Source organism: Natrix helvetica, assembly GCF_964273705.1.
Source record: "Natrix helvetica genome assembly, chromosome: 3".
Lineage (NCBI taxonomy): Eukaryota > Metazoa > Chordata > Lepidosauria > Squamata > Natricidae > Natrix > Natrix helvetica.
In genome coordinates, this window is record NC_138549.1 from 26,667,777 (window position 1) to 26,686,735 (window position 18,959).

At 37.7% G+C, this 18,959-nt stretch overlaps 1 protein-coding gene across 1 annotated transcript in view; it reads right to left on the bottom strand.

Moving 5' to 3' along the window:
* The window catches only part of IPO5 (importin 5), a 29,486-nt gene extending 12,488 nt beyond the window's left edge, over positions 1–16,998 (bottom strand). The window contains exons 1-15 of the mRNA XM_081948191.1: positions 16,796–16,998; positions 12,375–12,455; positions 10,348–10,540; positions 9,305–9,407; positions 8,513–8,609; positions 8,124–8,228; positions 6,892–7,014; positions 6,674–6,794; positions 3,607–3,694; positions 2,393–2,499; positions 1,143–1,267; positions 968–1,057; positions 711–884; positions 401–619; positions 108–191 (exon numbers count right to left, since the gene is read on the bottom strand). Coding sequence (XP_081804317.1) covers positions 108–191; positions 401–619; positions 711–884; positions 968–1,057; positions 1,143–1,267; positions 2,393–2,499; positions 3,607–3,694; positions 6,674–6,794; positions 6,892–7,014; positions 8,124–8,228; positions 8,513–8,609; positions 9,305–9,407; positions 10,348–10,540; positions 12,375–12,455; positions 16,796–16,888 — 1,803 coding nt within the window. The 5' untranslated portion in view covers positions 16,889–16,998. The remainder of the gene's footprint in view (positions 1–107; positions 192–400; positions 620–710; positions 885–967; positions 1,058–1,142; positions 1,268–2,392; positions 2,500–3,606; positions 3,695–6,673; positions 6,795–6,891; positions 7,015–8,123; positions 8,229–8,512; positions 8,610–9,304; positions 9,408–10,347; positions 10,541–12,374; positions 12,456–16,795) is intronic.
* Between the last annotated feature and the right edge of the window lie 1,961 nt (positions 16,999–18,959).

The following is an 18,959-nucleotide window of genomic DNA, read 5'->3' on the forward strand; positions in this document are numbered from 1 at the left end:
ACTAAAAAGTGGCAAAGCAGATGATCATAACTTCATATAGGAATTATCTTCCAAATATATGTAGTTTTAGAAATTTGGGCCAAAGCAAGATATTCTCTTTCACATACCTGAGGATCGTCATCTTCCAAGTCGTTAAAGTCAGTCTGTGTTTTCAGCAAGAGCTGCATCACATCAGATGCATCCTGCATAAACTAAAATAAAGAGAGAACCCAAATCAAGCTGTGGCAGTTTTTAGACACAGAGTATTTTTATAATAAATGTATCGAAGAGTGTAAATTAAAGAATATATAGAAATTACCGAAGCATTAAAACTGAAGCTAAAAACCAAGAATAGTTCCAATTTACGAATACAGAAGCAACTCAATGTACCTACAAAGCAGAGAATTAACTTGATACTTACCTTGTCTTTGCCCACTGCAAGGCCTATTAAGCTGATACATTCTATAGTTTTGCCTCTTAAGAGCCTAAGTTCCTTTTGCACAGCATTTTCAACTATGTGTTTCAGAGAAGGCATAAACAAATCGTAGTATGGAACGAACTTTTCTTCTGCTGTATCAGCCACAGAGGCAATGGATGTAACGACTTGTTCCAAAACGAGCTTGGTGCCTTTTTCTATCAACTGTGGAAAAAAAGCAGCAAATAAATAAAAAATTAAGTCTTGCTGAAACAGGAACTTAAATATATTCCATTTCATCTTAAAATGTCTTTACCTCCTGTAGTTTTAATACCATAGTGGAATGAAGGTGCTTCACTAAGTTATCTAAATATGGAATAAGCAGTGATTTTGGACAGTCTTCAGTAAAGTTGATCAGAGCAGCAGCTGCGTGAGCCTGGACACGTTGGTTGCCTTGGTCTTCCATGGTCTGCAGAAGAGCTGCTATTACCTACAACAAAGGTAGCAGCCATGAGTGACAGGTCCCTAAATAAGCTTTGTTAATAGCAGCGCAACACAAAGTTTTATACTTGCCTTCTCGTGGAATTTTTTCTGGAAGCTCGGGGCAAAGTCTGTAGCCATTTGGCCAATCGCATTACAAGCTGCGTATCTGACTCGTGGATGCTGAAATATTTATATTTAATTAGTAAGATCATAAAATAAAGCACTGAAATAAACACTCGGAGGAAGAAAATGCCATTCAACTTACAGGATCCTGAAGGAAAAGCAATACCAAGTTAACTATTTCATTCAAAATTCCCTCCATTTGTTGGTGGCAGCCTTCGCCAATAGCTGATAGAGCCATCAAGCCAGCATGCCTGCATTTCCAGTCAGCTGTTAAGTAAATGGAAGAATTCAGAGTCAGGAAAAAAGAGCACACAGAAGACAAGAATATGTTTTTCATCACAACATGAATCTGTTCAAACTAGTTTCTTTTCCATTCCCGATTCCAGAATGGTTATGCTCTCCTCTCTTGCATCCCTTAGCTATTTGATAAAATTGGTTCAGAGAAGTGATGTGTGAGATCATGGGTGCCTATTTCAACGAATTGGGAGAAACCTTCATTATACAGGTAGCTCTCAATTGCAACTATTTGTTTAGTGACTATTTCTAATTATGATAGTGCTGAAAAAAGTGATACATGATTGGTCCATGCACTGCCTCCATGTTTGTGATTTGGACACTTTGCAACCATTATACATTTATATATATTTATACTTTCAAGTTAGTGTTGACTCCTGGGGATTACTTGGACTAATCTCTGCAGTTTTCCTGGCACAGTGTTTGGAAGGTCTTTGTTCTTGCTTTCTTTCTAAGCCTGAGGGTGAGTGATTGGCATGCCCTTGAGGTCCCACAGTCACCTTGACTGGCTTTGTACTTCAGGCAGGACTAGAACTCAAGACTCCCAGTTTCTAACATGCTATCCTAACCACAATACCAATAATACAATAATACAATAGTAGAGTTGGAAGGGACCTTGGAGGTCTTCTAGTCCAACCCCCTGCCTAGGCAGGAAACCCTATACCATTTCAGACAAATGGCTATCCAACATCTTCTTAAAGACTTCCAGTGTTGGGGCATTCACAACTTCTGGAGGCAAGCTGTTCCACTGATTAATTGTTCTAACTGTCAGGAAGTTTCTCCTCAGTTCTAAGTTGCTTCTCTCCTTGATTAGTTTCCACCCATTACTTCTTGTTCTACCCTCAGGTGCCTTGGAGAATAGTTTGACTCCCTCTTCTTTGTGGCAACCCCTGAGATATTGGAACACTGCTATCATGTCTCCCCTAGTCCTTCTTTCTCTTAAGCTAGACATACAACACGTTCTTCATATGTTTTAGTCTCCAGTCCCAAACTAGGTTTCATGCAAGGATTGACTATAAATTCATTTAAATCCATTTTAACCACTCAGTTCCTACATCATTTAATCAGCAGCTCAAAATCCAAAACAAAATTACTTACGATTCTGAAGCATTTGCATAATATGCTCTTTAATCATAGGTAAGACAAGTTTTCCACCAAGGCCACATGCCATTCTATCCAGTGCACTCTCACCAGCTACAGCATTGCTAAAATGTGCAAAAAATCAATAAGAACAATATTTAGGATATCAACTATTCCTATTCTTTAGACTTTTATTTAATAGAAAATCATGCTTTTTCAAAATACTTGAAATATTTTGTGCTTAATCTTTGCATTTTCCTAGGTGAAATCTCAACCTCCAGAAGATCTTACGCTGCATAATTATACATCTTATCTACCACTGCTTTCCTGGAGCTAATATAGAGTTACTTCAACTACATTCCTGTTATGATAGTTTACAAACCACATTGTGATCAGTTCCATAGCAATTTATTATACATATTCTCAGTCCTGGGGCCTCATCTGATTTAGTTTGGACTCTGCTTTGGAATGCTATGAACTTCAGCAAACTTTGAATTTTCCTTTTAAATCATTGCACTACTACATGTCCTGTGGCAAATAATTCTACCCACAGACAGAGCCATCTGATGTTCACTATCTCTAATTTCATCTTCAATATTATGTTCCTGGACTTTGTCTCTTACTGTACATATCATGCAGATTTTAATTCACTCTGCCCAATTCAGTGATTACTGCAGCATAAAATGATGGCCAAAGTCATTTTGAAAAACCCTCCATTACAAATTTGTCAAATTACTGCCATACTACTTCACAAATAATAAAGTGTTTTTAAATGCAATGAATTGATTGTGACCAAGAATCTTGGAGTTAACTAGAAGGAACCTCTAAGAACTTCATACAATAAAGAACTAGGTCATGTGATCCTTCATTTCTAGAGTAGATTCGTTCTTTGTATGGATTCTTCTTTGTATCAAATTGGAAATTATTTTTTTCTTTCTGTGATGTTTTCTCACTTTTGATTTGCTTTATACTTTATTAAACAAATGGATTAAACTTTTATTTTTCTTTACAAACAACAGCTCCTCTCAATATAATTTCTTAAATATTATACATATTTTTAATGAGGAAGAAAACGTGTCTACTACTGATATTTAACCAGTTGAAATGGATGGTGCACCCATATGTTTAGGGCTGGGCCTTGACATGAATTAAATGTCAACACAGATTAAAGTACAAAATAATCTTGCGAAAAATCAAGGATCCTGTTGAATTTCTAAAATAGGCATCTTTACCTGTCAAAGTCATCATCTTCTAATTCATCAGAATTTGCCCAATCTTCATCTTCTTCTAGATCAACCATCATTGCTAACATCTGAGGGACTAAAACAAATTTAACAGTGCTTATTAACAAATTTCCAGCAATGCACTAGATGCTAACATAGCCTCTAACAATCCCAAATAGAAATGTGGGATTTTTACTGACTGCAATATACACCGGCACAATTTGTGAAAAACCGATCAGTTTGATATTTGTAATAATTAAGTATGGTAAAATAAAGCTATATAATATGTTCTGAGTACTTTGAAGTTTGAACAAAATGTTTTGTTTTTCAAGACTCAAAACATAACGTATTGACTTTATCCCACCCTTAGCACAAAATACATTTGTTCTAAACCTGAAACAAAATATTTATATTTTAAATGGCTTGTTCCAAGCTCTTGAGAATCTCCTTGTTCTATCACTTTATAAACAATCTCTCTACATACAGTGTACAGACTATATTTGCAGATCCTGGTGAGCCATACTCATTTAAAAGATTCAGCTAAAAGGTGTTAGTGAGTAGCTAGTGTTTGAAGTTGGTTAAAAGAAAATGGTTCACAAATGTTAGAATTTTATAAAGTAACTTTCTGTTCTTAATTACAACCATTAATCTATGTCTTTGTCATGAAGATATTTGATACACGGGACTTGTACAAGTGTGTATACTTACTACTTTTCTATTAATCTAAAATGATCTTTTATCCATTTCACTTTATGTTTTTGTAGCTTATATTTTGAGAAGAGAAGAGAGTGGGAGGCTAGGCTAAAAGTAACATATTTTGCTTCTCATTTAAAATTACAGAGCTGAAAAGAGTCACATACTGAATAAATGAAAGGAGATTGAAAGTTCTTGTGGAAAGCAGTAACAATTGCAAACGCATTTAACATGTGACAAAAGCTCTACTGAAACAAACACCAGGTTTCTGGATATGCGCTAATTCCATGAACTGTGCAAATTTCCAGAGAGTCAAAGGGAAGATACATTCCGAACAGATTATAACTAAGAATAGAACAGTCCTGTGTGGACACCATATGATCATTCTAACAGAGATGCTACTTTCAGAATATGTCTAGAAAGAAGCAAGTGAGAAATCCATAAAATAACCTACAGGAAGAAAGAAATTAGGTTGCAGTGTCTCTAACTCAAGCACACTATTAATTCTAAACACAGATTTAGGATTCACTTCAATAGACTAAACATTTGAATAACAGGGATAAAATAGGCAATTACTAATATTATATTTCATACTTAATAATTTTCCTTTATTAATTTTCAGGTAATGAAACAAGGTCTCCAAGCATCTTTTACATAGAACCTACATAATAGCTCTTTTTATCAATAAATCTGCAAAGATATGGTTTATATGAAATTACAGAAAGTATATGAAGAATACTGACACTTCTGATTTGAAGAAATGTAGTGTCTTACGTGAGGTTGCAATGGCTCAGTGATTAAAAAAAGCTGACAGCCCAGTTTTGATATCCAAGAGCCGTGCAATGGGGTGAGCTCCCGCTACTATGCAAATGCAAGTAGATAAATAAACTTCAGTGGGAAAGTAATAGCGTTCTGTCAGACTAGCTACATGATCACAGAAATGTCTTTGGACAACACTGGCTCCCTCAGCTAAGAAATGGAGATTAGCACCATATTCAGAATCGGATTTGACTGGACTGGGAAACCTTTATCTCTATAGGCATATATATTCCTATACATTATACATTTATGCTTTCTATGCTTCAGCACTGCAATCTAGTGTATATCTGATTTTGGATTGCTTAACAGCAGCAAATGAAAACGTAGCTTTAATGTTAAAACTATGAGCTTAATTAGCCTCTGTGTAAATAAAGTAGTAGTAACAATCAGAATTATGCACTAAGTAACTCTTAAAAGCCTTGACTTTGGTTATATGTCTCCACAGAAATTTTTGGAGCGCTGGTGTTCAGGGGGGGGGAGGGGGCAATTAAGATTTGATTATAATTTGTACATTACTATTACGAGTCCCTTCGGGGAGAGGGGGCGGTCTAGAAATCAAATCAAATCAAATCAAATCAAATCAATAAATAAATATAAATAAATAAATAAATAAATAAATAAATAAATAAATAAATAAATAAATAAATAAATAAATACACAAATGAAGGCGAATATAGGTGTCCCAGGATATTGTTGCAGGATCAAATCCAGGTCAGTCACTGGGGCCAGAGGTTTAGTCTTCCGAGCTTTCTGACTCGTGTTAGGAGCCCAACCTCAGGGAATTTCTCTGTACCAGTTACCAACCCTGATTGGGTCCTGCAACATTATCGTGGGACACCTATATTCGCCTTAATTCATGAGAGATATGGGTGGCTAGTGCTTTGAAATCACACTTGGACAATGAAATATTCCATTCTATACTTCATGGGTCCCCAACACCTGGTTCACGGACTGGTACTGGCCTGTGGCCCATGCAAATGATGGCCAGGCGTGCAAAGCTTCATTTGCATATGTGCAGAAGCTAGGCTGCGTGCGTAAAACCATTCCCTCTTCCTGCTGCCGGTCCATCGAGCCAGAAAGTTTGGGGACCTTTGCTATACTTGACCGTCAGGATTTTGGCTTTTAAAATCCAAAGTAAGATTTTAAAAAAACAACACCCTCCTCTTTTTATATACAGGTAGCCCTTGACTTACAAGAGTTTATTGACCACTCAAAGTTACAACGGCACTGATAGTGAAGTATGACTGTTTTTTTACAATTACGACTATTGCAGCATCGATTTGGATGCTTGGCAACTGACTCATATTTATGACAACTGCAGTGTCCCAGGGTCATGATCACCTTTTTCAACCTTCTGACAAGCCAGATTCACTTAAAAACTGTGTTACTAATTTAACACATGCAATGATTCACTTAACTAGGGCAAGAAAGGTCGTAAAATGGGGCAAAACTCACTTAACAAATACCTCACTTCACCACATAAATGTTGGGCTCAATTGTGATCGTAAGTCGAGGACTACCTGTGTTATAAATTTGACTAAAATAACGAAAATGGCTTACTTACTAGCTTGTGCAACAATGTTGATATGCCTTCTCAGCATAGCAGCAGCCGTCTCTGATAATGTGACTATTACTTCAAGGGCCAGTTGACGTTGCATATTATTGAGGCTTGTGTCTGCACATAGCTGAAATTGTAAAAAATATTTCAGGAAAACTCTAAAATCAAGGCCAGAGTTCTAACAAATAAATATTTCAAATTGAAATGCTAGAATACAAACTTACTTTCAAACTCAGTTGTAATGTAGGTTCTAGGTGCGGACGTAAATATTTTGGAACTGTATCTGCAATCTCTACAAGAGACTTTAGGACCGAATCATCATTTTGATAACATGAGTCATTGACTGCCTGAAGAAAAACAGTAATTATTATATTTTCCTTTGTAGTTTGCACTCAAAAACAGGAAACCACTTAACATTCGGCAAGTTTTTGCAACAAAGGCATTTGACCTTAGCATCAAAAGTTCCCTTTAGTATGGGCAATATAATTTTAGCACAATGCTTCCAAAACTTTTCATTACCCAAAATTATTTTATCAGAAAGTCTTTTTCATCCAATGTAGGTAAAACACTTTAATTGTCCCTTGTGTAGTTTGGCAATAAATTTGTATGTTGCTACCCAAAGAAAAAAACACATTTACCCAATTCTAGGTAATTTCAGCTAGGTTTGGGAAACACTGTTTTAACACATGCTAATCAAGTGAGACTTATTCATGTTCGCCTCTTCTATAACTCATCTGATGCAATAATTGTTTTTCTATGATTTTTTTTCTTGTTGCGTATCATTACTTTTCTGGCGAAACCATCATCTATTTTAACTGTGCCCTAGTTTTTTCAGAATTATGTAGTTACACCTACAGGCAACAGACAGCATCTGTATAACTTTAAAACAAATATATTCTTGGAAAAACAGAGGTTTTAGCTTTGCTTAGAATCTCCTTCTCTCCCCCTACCGGTCTGCCAAGCTGGAAAGGTTGGGGGCCACTAGAATAAATGGTACATGTGTCCTGGATATTTTATGTTATTTATCAACCGTTCATGCTTTTGATTTTCTCAACTGACACTTTAAATCAAGTTTATTTGCAAGTTTCAAAAGGATTTACTGTAATCGAACATTGTAAAAACAATAAATATATTTATGTGTGTACTTCAGTTCTTCCTGAAGATTAGTGTATGGACATCATTTTTGCACTGCATATTGTGCAATGCAGTTAGAAACTAAAGGTTTAGATTTTAGATCAACAAAAATACCATCTTGAGTTCTCAAACTTCCATTCCTTGCAGCATTTGAATGTAGTAGTTGCTCTTGCGCAAGTCCCATGTATCGTTTAATCAAGCTGCACTGCTGCATGTACTATACATTTAAAAACAATCCTATTATCTTGAGTGACACCCACTGTATAACAAATAATGACACATGCTTAGCATTTTAGTCCCCATAATTTTATGAGATTTTTACCTGTAAAATTCCAGGAAGTAAGTCTGCAAAATGTTTAAGAAGGGGAAGATTTTGCTCATTAGCAAGAACAAATGCAGCTGCAGCCCTAGCAGATAGTGTCCTGATCTAGAAAGAAAACCAACCGTCAGTACAGTATGGGGCTTAATTCTATTCAATCTCTAACAGCATTAGGATGACGACATACTCAGAGACGGGAGGGGGATATGTATAGTTGTTCTAATCCAATGAAAGTCAACAAGGGACTTTAGTGAAACACACTGATAAAATGATCCCAAAGTAGAGTTATTTCATGTAGATTACTAAACAGAATGGAACACTTTTAAGTGTCTTAAACAAGACAATTTTTTGCAACAGCATTAGATGACAAAATTAAATAAATGTTGAATTACTGTTGGATTCTCCTGATCTTGCATACATTGCACCAACATTCGTTTGATGACCTCCAAATAATGTTGCTGTTGATTTCCAAAAATACCAGGAAAGTTCCTAAACAGAGAATAAAATAAATACACTTAATGAATTATTAAAATGCACTAAAAATTCACTTGTGGCTGTTTCTGTCATTACTTATTTCACCGAGGAAGACCCAATAATAGTACAAACAATCTAAATGAATTTCAGTGCCCATCTAACAAACAAACTTGCAACTATTCTGTATGGAAAATGCAAGAAAATAAATCCATCACCACTATTTTGTCTTACTATCTTTGCAAGCCATCCAAGTCTTCGAACATTGCTTGTTGGACATGTAGTATTCAGTGTTTTTTTAAAAAAAATGTATTAAAATATATTAATAAAAAAATCTAAACTATAATATCCTGCAGTTCCATGATCTGAAGTGCATCCTTGCTGGGAAGCAATGTAAATGAAAGACTAATCAAGACGAAGATATACGTTTTAAACTAATTATTCAACGATAGTAAAGAGGAATTTCCCAACTAGGCACAGATGACCCGGCAGCCCCCTCTCCTGTTTTAGTCATGAATTTTTCATTCTGAACATAGTATGAAATAATGGTCAGGAATGATGGGCTTGAAATAAAGAAACTTTGTCCAGATGTAATGTATAATGTGTGTGAGCCAGCGACAAGCTTTTTAAACAAACTGACAATCTCTCCTCCTCTCACAATTTATATCAGAGTATATAAAGGCCTCATAAATTATTTAAGAGTAGTCATATACCAAAAGATATGTAGAGCAGCTTCACGCAGTCCCACATTTTGAGAGCTGACTGAGTCAAACAAGAATTTCAGACCTTCTGGCCACTGGTTGTTGCCATCTTCATCTATGTGAGAGAGAGAAATCAACATTTAAGGTGTACAATTTTTATAATTAAATAAAAATAAAATGGAAATCATGGCATTTAACCGAATTAGATCAACGAAGTCTGAGGCATATTCTTCTGCTTCAATGTCTCGTTAGCTCTGAACTCTGATGAACACAGTGAATTTTCCTTCCTGAGACTTTTATCACATCCTAGCCTGGTTGACTATTTGCAAACATTTCACAATGCTTAGAAAACCTGTACTTTAACCTCCACCCTTACACTTAGGATTTCAACTGATCTTATACTGGCTGTTGAAAAAGCAAATGGAAAAGAGTAAGTAAAGCACCCATGAAGCCTAATACTGAAAGGACAGTGGTTGCATACTGTTTTGCTAAACCAAAATGCTAAATTAAAAAGTAATCTGAGTGAGGACCCCATTATTTCAGAAGAGATCATTCCACCAATGCAGAAAAGTCACGTGCAGAGATACCATACTCACTAATGTCAAACAGAAAAGGCTGCACAGAGATCACACAAGGTTGTGGATTGCTATACTCCTCAAGGCTTGCGCAGCATATCTGAAGATAATATTTCTAAATATGAAAATGCATATTTAAAGTGATAGATGTTTAATCATTATTTAAAAGTGTTATCTTCATTTCAAAGCCAATAATGGAGCCAAAGCATGAAGTACAAGGAAAATAAACATTCCAGGCTCAGACACATACTATGTCTTGGCTTAACCATGCTTATACGTCATGGGCTAACTTTAAAGAGTAAATCACCACTGACTTGGTTCACCCAACAACCTAATCTAAAGACAAATGAACCCTATTATGACTTAGCACAGACTATGAACATAGCTGCAGATACAGAAAAGCACTTTTTTACACCACAACCACCATGTCAGCTAAAATATTCTTCCTTTATGCATCTGTACCAAAATAAGGGTTTATACCTATTAGATTCCTGGCCAGTTCAGCTACAATATCACAGATTTTTCTCCTCATACTGGATTGTGTTTCCAACTGAATAATCACAAGCAGTTCACTTTTGATGGCAGTTTGGACTTCAGAGGGTAATGTTGGATAAACTTCCTCAAACGAAGCTGACAAAAGTCTCCGCAGAAGGACAGCAGCCATTTGTCTAGCCTGTTAAGACAAAGACATGGTAAACTGTTTCCTTTATTTTTATTTTTTTTAAAAAACCAATAGTGATTTTATAAAGACATTTTTCTTACGTATATAAAAATTTAGCAGCTGAGCCAAAATACTGACTCAGCTGACCTATTTTTGGTATCTTCAGTTATTCCATCCTCCTCAAGTATTTCACTCCATAACTAATATAAGGAGTAAATGAGACATCTGACTCTATAGCAAAAGCACTATGAATTAAGAAGCATATAGTAATAAATTAAGGAATTACTATTATACATTAAAATGTAAACATGATTTCTAAACAATGTAAAAACTATTAATATAGAGGAACAAGGTGTGTTATTTTAAAATAACTGAATGACTTAGTATATGAGGAAATGCAAAAGTAAAACTCTGGAGCTAAAATAAAACTTTATAACAGAAAGTGTTGTTCAATAACAAATGATAGAAGAAACACTCTGGATAGCAAGATGGACAACATATATATTTAATAATAAAATACAAAATTGAGTAAGGATCATTCAATTCCACACTGGCTATACCAATCGCAGCTGTAACAATATAAATATCAGCTATTTTAATTCAATGTTAATTAGTCTTCACTTGGTTATAATCATTAAAATGCTAAATGAATGTATGTACAAGGCCACAATTATGTAATTGATAATTAGATAACACTATCCCACCTAAGCTTAAAACATTACAGTAAGTTATAGGGACAGGGAAAGAAGATAGTTAATCAAATAAACAGTCAAAATATAAGCATAATTATTGCATTAAAGCTCAAATAAATAGAAAATTTGGAGAACTGATTAACAATCTCCACCTGTAGTATATAGAAATTATCATGTCATGTATTCTTGTCTGTGTTCTTCCAAAACAAGATTAGACAACCTATCACTCTACAGGTAGTCCTCAACTTACAACAGTTCATTTAGTGACCGTTCAGTTACAATGGCACTGAAAAAAATGGCTTATGACCACTTTTCAGTTACAATCTTTGTAGCATCCCCATGATCATGTGATCAAACTTCAGATACTTGGCAACTGGTTCATACTTATGACTGTTGCTTATGACTGTCCCGGGGTCATGCCCTTTTGCGACCTTCTGACAAGCAAAGGCAACGGGGAAGCCAGATTCACTTAGAGGGATACTAACTTATCAACTGCAGTGATTCACTCAACAATGGTGGCAAGAAAGGTCGTAAAATGGGGCAAAGCTCACTTAACAAATATTTCAAAAATAGAAATTTTGGGTACAATTGTGGTTATAAGTTGAGAACTACCTGTACAATTGATATAAATATATGCTTCATTTAATACACACCCACCTCATTTAAACCACTATTATTTTCTTGTATCTTTAAAAAATAATAATGTAATCAGTTATAGTTCAAGGTGCTTCTCCATTCAAATAAAGAACGTAACACACATTTGACTCCTTTATCTCAAAGCCCTTGCACCTAACTGAAATGGGTTTTGTGGAAGTACAAGGGACCACAGAAAGCAGAAAAGCCGTATTCTGTTCATGAAAAGCAAATTGAAATCAAGAATATTTATGTTTTATAAAGTCAAAATATTAAATGCTGATTTGTTACAAAACTAGGAATGAAAACTTCTATATATGTGATGAGTTAGGGTTTAGCAATATAGGAGTAGCAAACATTAATGATGTAATTTCCTGACCATTTGGTTCTTTAACAAAGTTGTAGTGTTAGTAATATATTCCACCTTAGATGGTCTGACTATATGAGTCACAATCACAAAATGATGTTTTACAACATAAACATTCCTGCAATTCTTATAAGTTCCTTAGGGTGGGAAATACCTCTTCGGCAACCGTAGTATTTCTGACAGCCTGTAGAAGGAACGTAATCTTAGACTGGCCTGGTATGTTCTCATATGTTTCCTAAAAAAGAAAAGTTCAGAAACAGTTTAGTATTAAAAAAATGAGGCATAAAGAGTTAACAGCCACTTAATATTCTATAAGTAGACAACTGTTTAAGATTTACAAAAAAAAAATCTATTAGTTATTTTACTCACAATATGAAGTACTATATTGGGAAAGATACAGGACCACAAATCTCAAACAGTAGCGAAATGATAACATGAAAGGAACCTTTAATTCACAAAAAATAATATTTTAAAGCATATGTGGAAGATACCCAAAGATTTTTTTCTGCTTCAGAAAAATATGTTGAATTTACTCATGGAGATTCAGCCGTTTTCTTCCTCTCAAATATTATCCTGCTAAGGAAGGACATGAAGATATATAGCAGCTAGTTAAAAGGAATTGTAACTTTGTTTTCTTTTATTTAATCCTATTTTTTTCTTCCAAGGACATTTTTTTTAGTAATCAATACTTTAGTACCAAGTATCAACATTATTAGCTATGCTATGTCACAATGGTATTAACCTGGTGATCTTCAAAAGACCTTGACAATAAATTCACATGCTGTACCCATCAGGCTGTATCTTATAAATTTTGGAAAATAGCCCAAGTTTTCTGGAAAGTGTCAGGTCGTTAAATGTTCTAACACTGATGTGTTATGAAGTGCTGTTTAATACACTTCCAGCTACTTGGGAGCATGAGTGGACTACATTTGCCACCCAGAAGCTGCAGTTTTAATTTTTTTCAGTCAATGAAAGCCACATTCAATACACCAGTAATAGAACTTATTTATTTATGAGATTTAAAGGCCACCTCAATCTGCTACAACTCTGGATAACTTACCAGATGCAATATCTATTTTTAAAAAGTAAAAATACATACTGAAAATCAGAAAGTTAAGAAAATAAGCAACATTAAAAATCAAAGTGGTTCATTTACCTACTCTGACTTAGGTCTTAGGTGGTTATATATTTAAGGGTTCATTTAAGAGTTCATTTAAGGAGGATAACGAGTGGCTAAGGTTCAATAAAACTGATTAATTACTAAACAACTTTTGCACAGGAATCTTCTCAATGGTTAACACCTGCTTGCAGTTAGATAAGGATCTACATAATTGGAGAGGGGGACTTAGTTTACTTTGGCTATGTAGGGATCCTAGGGTAATCCCTCTTTTAACTGTCCTGGGTTTTGTCACTCCTTCCATAATAGTAGGAGGAATGGTGTTCTAGATCAGGATGTTAAACTTGATTTCATTGAGGGCAGCATCAGGGTTGTGTTTGACCTCAAGGGATGGGGGTGGCCAGGATGAGATGGCCAGCTAAACGTCATTCGTGTTGGGGCTCCTGTGGTGGCCCAAGCGCTCTGCCAGCAAAAATGGGCTGCCGACCTCCGCTTTCGGCTGCAACGGTCTCCTGCAACCCTGCCAGCAAAAACAGAGCTCCATTTTCACTGGGAGAGGCACTGCGGGCCGGTCCTTTGCTGTTTCCAAGGTGACCCCATGGACCAGATATAAACAAGCCACAGGCCGGATCCGGCCCCCGGGCCTTGAGTTTTACACTCCTGTTCTAGGTGGTAGGGGCCATGAGAGATTAGACCACTTCTAGAGTCCTATTGGATAACAATGTTTTAAAGGGAGATTTCAAGCATGGTGACAGATCTTATGGGTCAAGCAGAAAACTTTGAGGCACAGGTGGCCTCAAAAGCCAGATCTTATGCTTTGAAGTGATAGCCAGAGTTCTGAGCATCACCAGATTGTGGCAGTGTCTTTCTTTGACTACAGTTCAACATAGCTGTGTTATTTTTGCTCAATAACGTTGTTTTTTTAAAAAAAAGTCATACTGCTTTTATTAGGGAAATTTGCTGCTGCATTTTGGCAGTAGGATCTTATGGAATTCTGGCAACCAGAGCTTAAAAGTCATCATTAAATTATTCCAGAAATGATTATAATGGTTAAAAGTGGTTAGAAATGATTGCTTAAATTTATTACTTCAGTAAATAAGAGGTGCACAACTTACAAAGATTCCAGACATGCCAGGTTAGCTTTTCTCAGTAAGTGATTTTTTAAATCAAAATTTGAAGCTGCTGAGGCTTATAAATATGGTAGTTTTTAGTTTTAGTAGTTATATAAATGCAATCAAGATCTATTTATTATACATGTGTTTTAACAAAGTCTGTGAATACATGCTAGCCAGCTACATGGAGTAAAATGCAAATGCCAGTTGACAGGCGCTCTTGTCTCACACAAGCATCATTGTTTTGTGGAATCTATGATGTCAGTAACCTGCACAAACAACCATAAACTTGCACTAATGGTATTAATGAAGCAGCTGTCACTGCTGAAAAAGACAAAACTCTCACTTCTCTTAACATACACATGGATGGTCACCATAGTGGCTCACAAACCTCTTCAGATGCTGCTGCTATTCATATAACCTGAAGGTTTTTATCGATCTAGCCTTTCAGGATTTCACTACAGCAATGTCCTCCAGGGTGGTTTAGAACTATATGGTAATGAATAGGATTGATATAGCCATTGAGTCTTGAAACTCTCAAGACTATCCAGGGAACAATCCCCTACTTTTTATATCTAACATTTAAATATTCAGATATGGAACTCAGAACGTGGAACTTTGTATACATTGCCATAGTAAAAGTGGGATATTATCACAATTAGGCAATATTTATACCTATCAGTTGCCATCTTATTCATACATAAATAATATGCCTTTTTCTACATCTTATTTCACAGAACTCTTTAGAATCCGGTCATACTAACTCAAAAGAATATTTCCCATTTGTCTCTTCTTTTGTCTAATTTTCAGCAGATTTGATACCTACAGTACTTAAAACAGATTGCAGTGATATGCAGAATTTTGACTCTGAATGATGGGCGCCTATTTCAGATCCAGAAAGAAAAATCAGACCATATTGTTTTACATTTGGGCACTGGGAACAGCTTTTTGTACAACTATTCATAGCGAAAGAATGTGCTGAACTCTGCTGATCACTCAAGTGATGTAAATGATAAAAGCCCAGCCACAGCCATACAATGAGAAAACTCTAACCCAGACACTGGCATTTATTTCAAGGGACAAAGATTCCCCACTATTTTATTTTTATAACAAAGAATGAAAAGCAGTCTGGAGCGGAAAAAGTATTATCCCTTTATACGAATTATAGAGAAATCCTGTAGTTTGGAATTGTAACTTTTAATTAAAAAAAGACTATTCAGAACAAGAGTAATAAAGCAGTTAGGTATAGCATGTTCCTCTCACTATGAAAAGAAACCCTGGTTTCAAGTCTAATTCGTGGGAAACAGCAGCCCTTTTACCCTTCTATATAATTTTCAGTTCAACTAGTTTCTGAATGAAATCTATCGCCAACATTCCTTTATTCAAAGCCAGCCTCTTGAGCTCAAGAATATTCTGGGAAGCTGAAATATTTCCCTGCTTTTTTTTAATTGGAAACTTCTACAGCAACTTAGTCACAATGCTCATTCTACTGCGAGTATGGTACAAGAGACCAGTTCTGACTCCTACCCTTTCTTAGCCATTTCCAAGCCCGGCATAATAGAAATTATTATTAAGCACAGTAGAAACAAGAGATCAATTGGGCGGCCTACCAGCCGAGGTCTTTCCCTCCTTAGTATGTGTTACTTAACTTACTAACCTCCCCGCCTTCTATTTAATTACTCATCAGCTGCAACCCTAGCACATAGAGTGTATATCATTCTCATTCATCCCAAAGAGGAAGAGGGGTGGCGGGAACAGAGACACTTTAAGAAGACTCTTTTTAAGGGTTCTTCCTGCACTTGTTCAAAGAGTTGGTGGAGGTTGTCGTCGTCCGAATCACAAGGGTCAGGACAGAAAGCGAAGCATCAGATTGGGGGGGGGGGGTATCCGGAGGAAAGGGGCCGCGAAGAGTTGGGGTAAGGCAGAGAAAATGGGGACCAAGCCGGCTCCGCGGCGGAGGGAAAGGCGAGCGGACCAGTGGAAGAAGCCCCATCGGCGAGGGAGATAAAGCCTCCACGGGGATCTGTGGGTGGGAAGAGGGGGCGCTTGAACCGGGGATCGGAGCCGAGGATGGGCGAAAGAGAACAGCCGACGGAGAGGAGAAGACTCGGCTGGAGTTTAGCGGGAAGAGCAGTTGGCCTCTCCTCCCCCGAGCGGTGTTCTAGTAGTTCCCGGGCCAACGGCTGTAACGGCCGCCGGCTTGGCCGGAGCACGTGGGCCCGGCGGAGTGGGCCTCCGCGACGCCGGCCACTGCTGACAGGCAAAGGCCAGGAGCGAAACCTCGTGCGCGGCGGGGCCGGAGGAGGAGAGGACGGACGCAGGGAGGGAGCCACGCGAGCCGCTCACCTCGGCTTGTTTGCGGACGACGTTGTCCGGGCTAAGCAGGTTGCCGAGGAGGAGGTAGAACTGCTGCTGTTCCTGCTCCGCTGCCACCGCCATGGCTGCCGAAGAGAGAGGGGCCAGCCGGGCGGGGAGGAGGAGGAAGAAGGGGACGCGAGGCCGCGCACCGACCACAGGAAGGCGGAGCCGCCGCCACTGCCGAGCTCTTGGGAACCTCTCCCCTCCCTCCCGGCCAGACAAACCCCTCCTGCCGGCGACGGAATGCCGCGCGCTCATTGGCTGCAGCCTGCGGGGCGTGGGCTACGATTGGGCGGCGAAAGCAGGGGCTTTATGATTGGGCGGGAAAGGCCCATTGTGAGGTCACTTCCCTTTCTCCTTTGGTTACTCCGACGCTTTTTTTCCTCTCCTAGAGGGCAGCCTTGGTCGGGGCTGGTATTGGGAGGAGGGGGCGGGGGCGCTTGGGATAGCCGCGCTCTTGGTGGCGGGAAAAACGCCGGCTGGGAAGGGAGCCAGTTGGGCGAATGGAGGAAGCGTCGGGGCAGACGGCATCCGAGTCCTTGGGGACTCTCAAGGGCAGCCAGAAGAGGTTTCCTGGCGCAGTTCGAGTACTTTTCCCGTTACTTTTCTCCCGCGACCCTGATAAAGCCTCATTCGACCCGTTTGCAGGAATGGTGACCCGGGTTTGCCGCTTCCCACATTGCGCATTGCGAATCCTTTGAAAGGAGGAAGGCTTAGGCGCCTCTTTGCCGTGGTGGGGATTCTGTGCCAAGGCAGATCTTTCCCGATGGGCTCTTCCCCGGATGAGTTGAGCCACCGTATCGGGGCAGAACCCGCCCGGCTTCGTCATCGCCACTTTCATATCTCGGAAGTATCGGAATGATTCCCAAGGCTAGACTGGAAATTCCCTGGAGCGTTTTCGTGGATTTAAACGGATGTTCTTCTTTCGAGTAGAAATGTACAGCAGTGGCCAGAATTGTGGAAACCTTTTGGGAAAAGTGCATAGTATTTTTGAGGTTTGATGGCTAATAACACCACTTTTGGGGGGAGTAGTACCATAAAATTATATATCAGTGGAAAGATAATTTAATCAAGAACGTAATGCAATAACTTTTTAGGAAGGATTTGCTATTAGAAGAGCAGTTATAATGGATAAAAGTGAAATCTGTAGAAAAAAACAAGATATGCAAAAATTATCACAATGTCAGTTAATACTTAGTTGGGTAACCTTTAGCATGAATAACGGCCTCTTCCCATGGAGTGAACCAAGTCTTTTAGTTCTGCAGCTGTTATAATGTGAAACCAAGATTGAATGATTGCTTCTATTAACTGGGCTTTATTGCTGGCTTTATTTGGCTACAATTTTTCATAGAATACAGATAATTGAACAAACTTTGTTGCATTACATTCTTGATTGGATTATCTATCCATTGATATATAATTTTATGGTATTACTCTAAAAAAAGGGGTATTATTAGCCATCAAGCCTCAAAAATATACTTTTCCCAAAAGGTTTCCACAATTTTGGCTACTACTGTATACAGTAAAATATTTAAGGTCGTGTAACCTGCCTCGTGACTGAGTCTGGAGGTGTATAGGTGTGCAAGGGAGGTCTTCCTCTCTCTCTCTTTCATAATTAATCTCTTTGGATAGTTAACAGGTCTCTGGCATGGCACAATAAACAGTGCAATGAAAAGTAATAGATGGCAATTATAGCCAGCTGCATTGTGGGCATGGTTGAGGTTGTAACCATGTTTAAAATAAGGTATCAAATTTTAAGTCATGTTTAGCCTCAATTAATGAAAGTTGTTTCCAATACTGTATGAACAGTTGAATGATTACAAAACAAGTGCAAGAAAGAAAGAATTGTAGATTCAAGCAAGGATCTTTGAAAATTAACAAAATAACAGGCACACATTCAGAAAGCCTACATTTATAAACTTTGAAGAAAACAGCTTGTGAAAAGAATAAAATATGACAGTTTTATCATTGCTCCCTATTTTTTATATTATTTGCTCATGGGAATAATGGATGTTGACTGATGTTTTTGGAATTCTGGAAGCCAGGAGTTACTTTATTTGCATATGTTATTGAATGAAAAATTAAATTTAAGTTAGGAGTTGGTAAAATATGATTAAAAAATCAGGTGCCCCTCCCCAAGGGATCTGTGGAC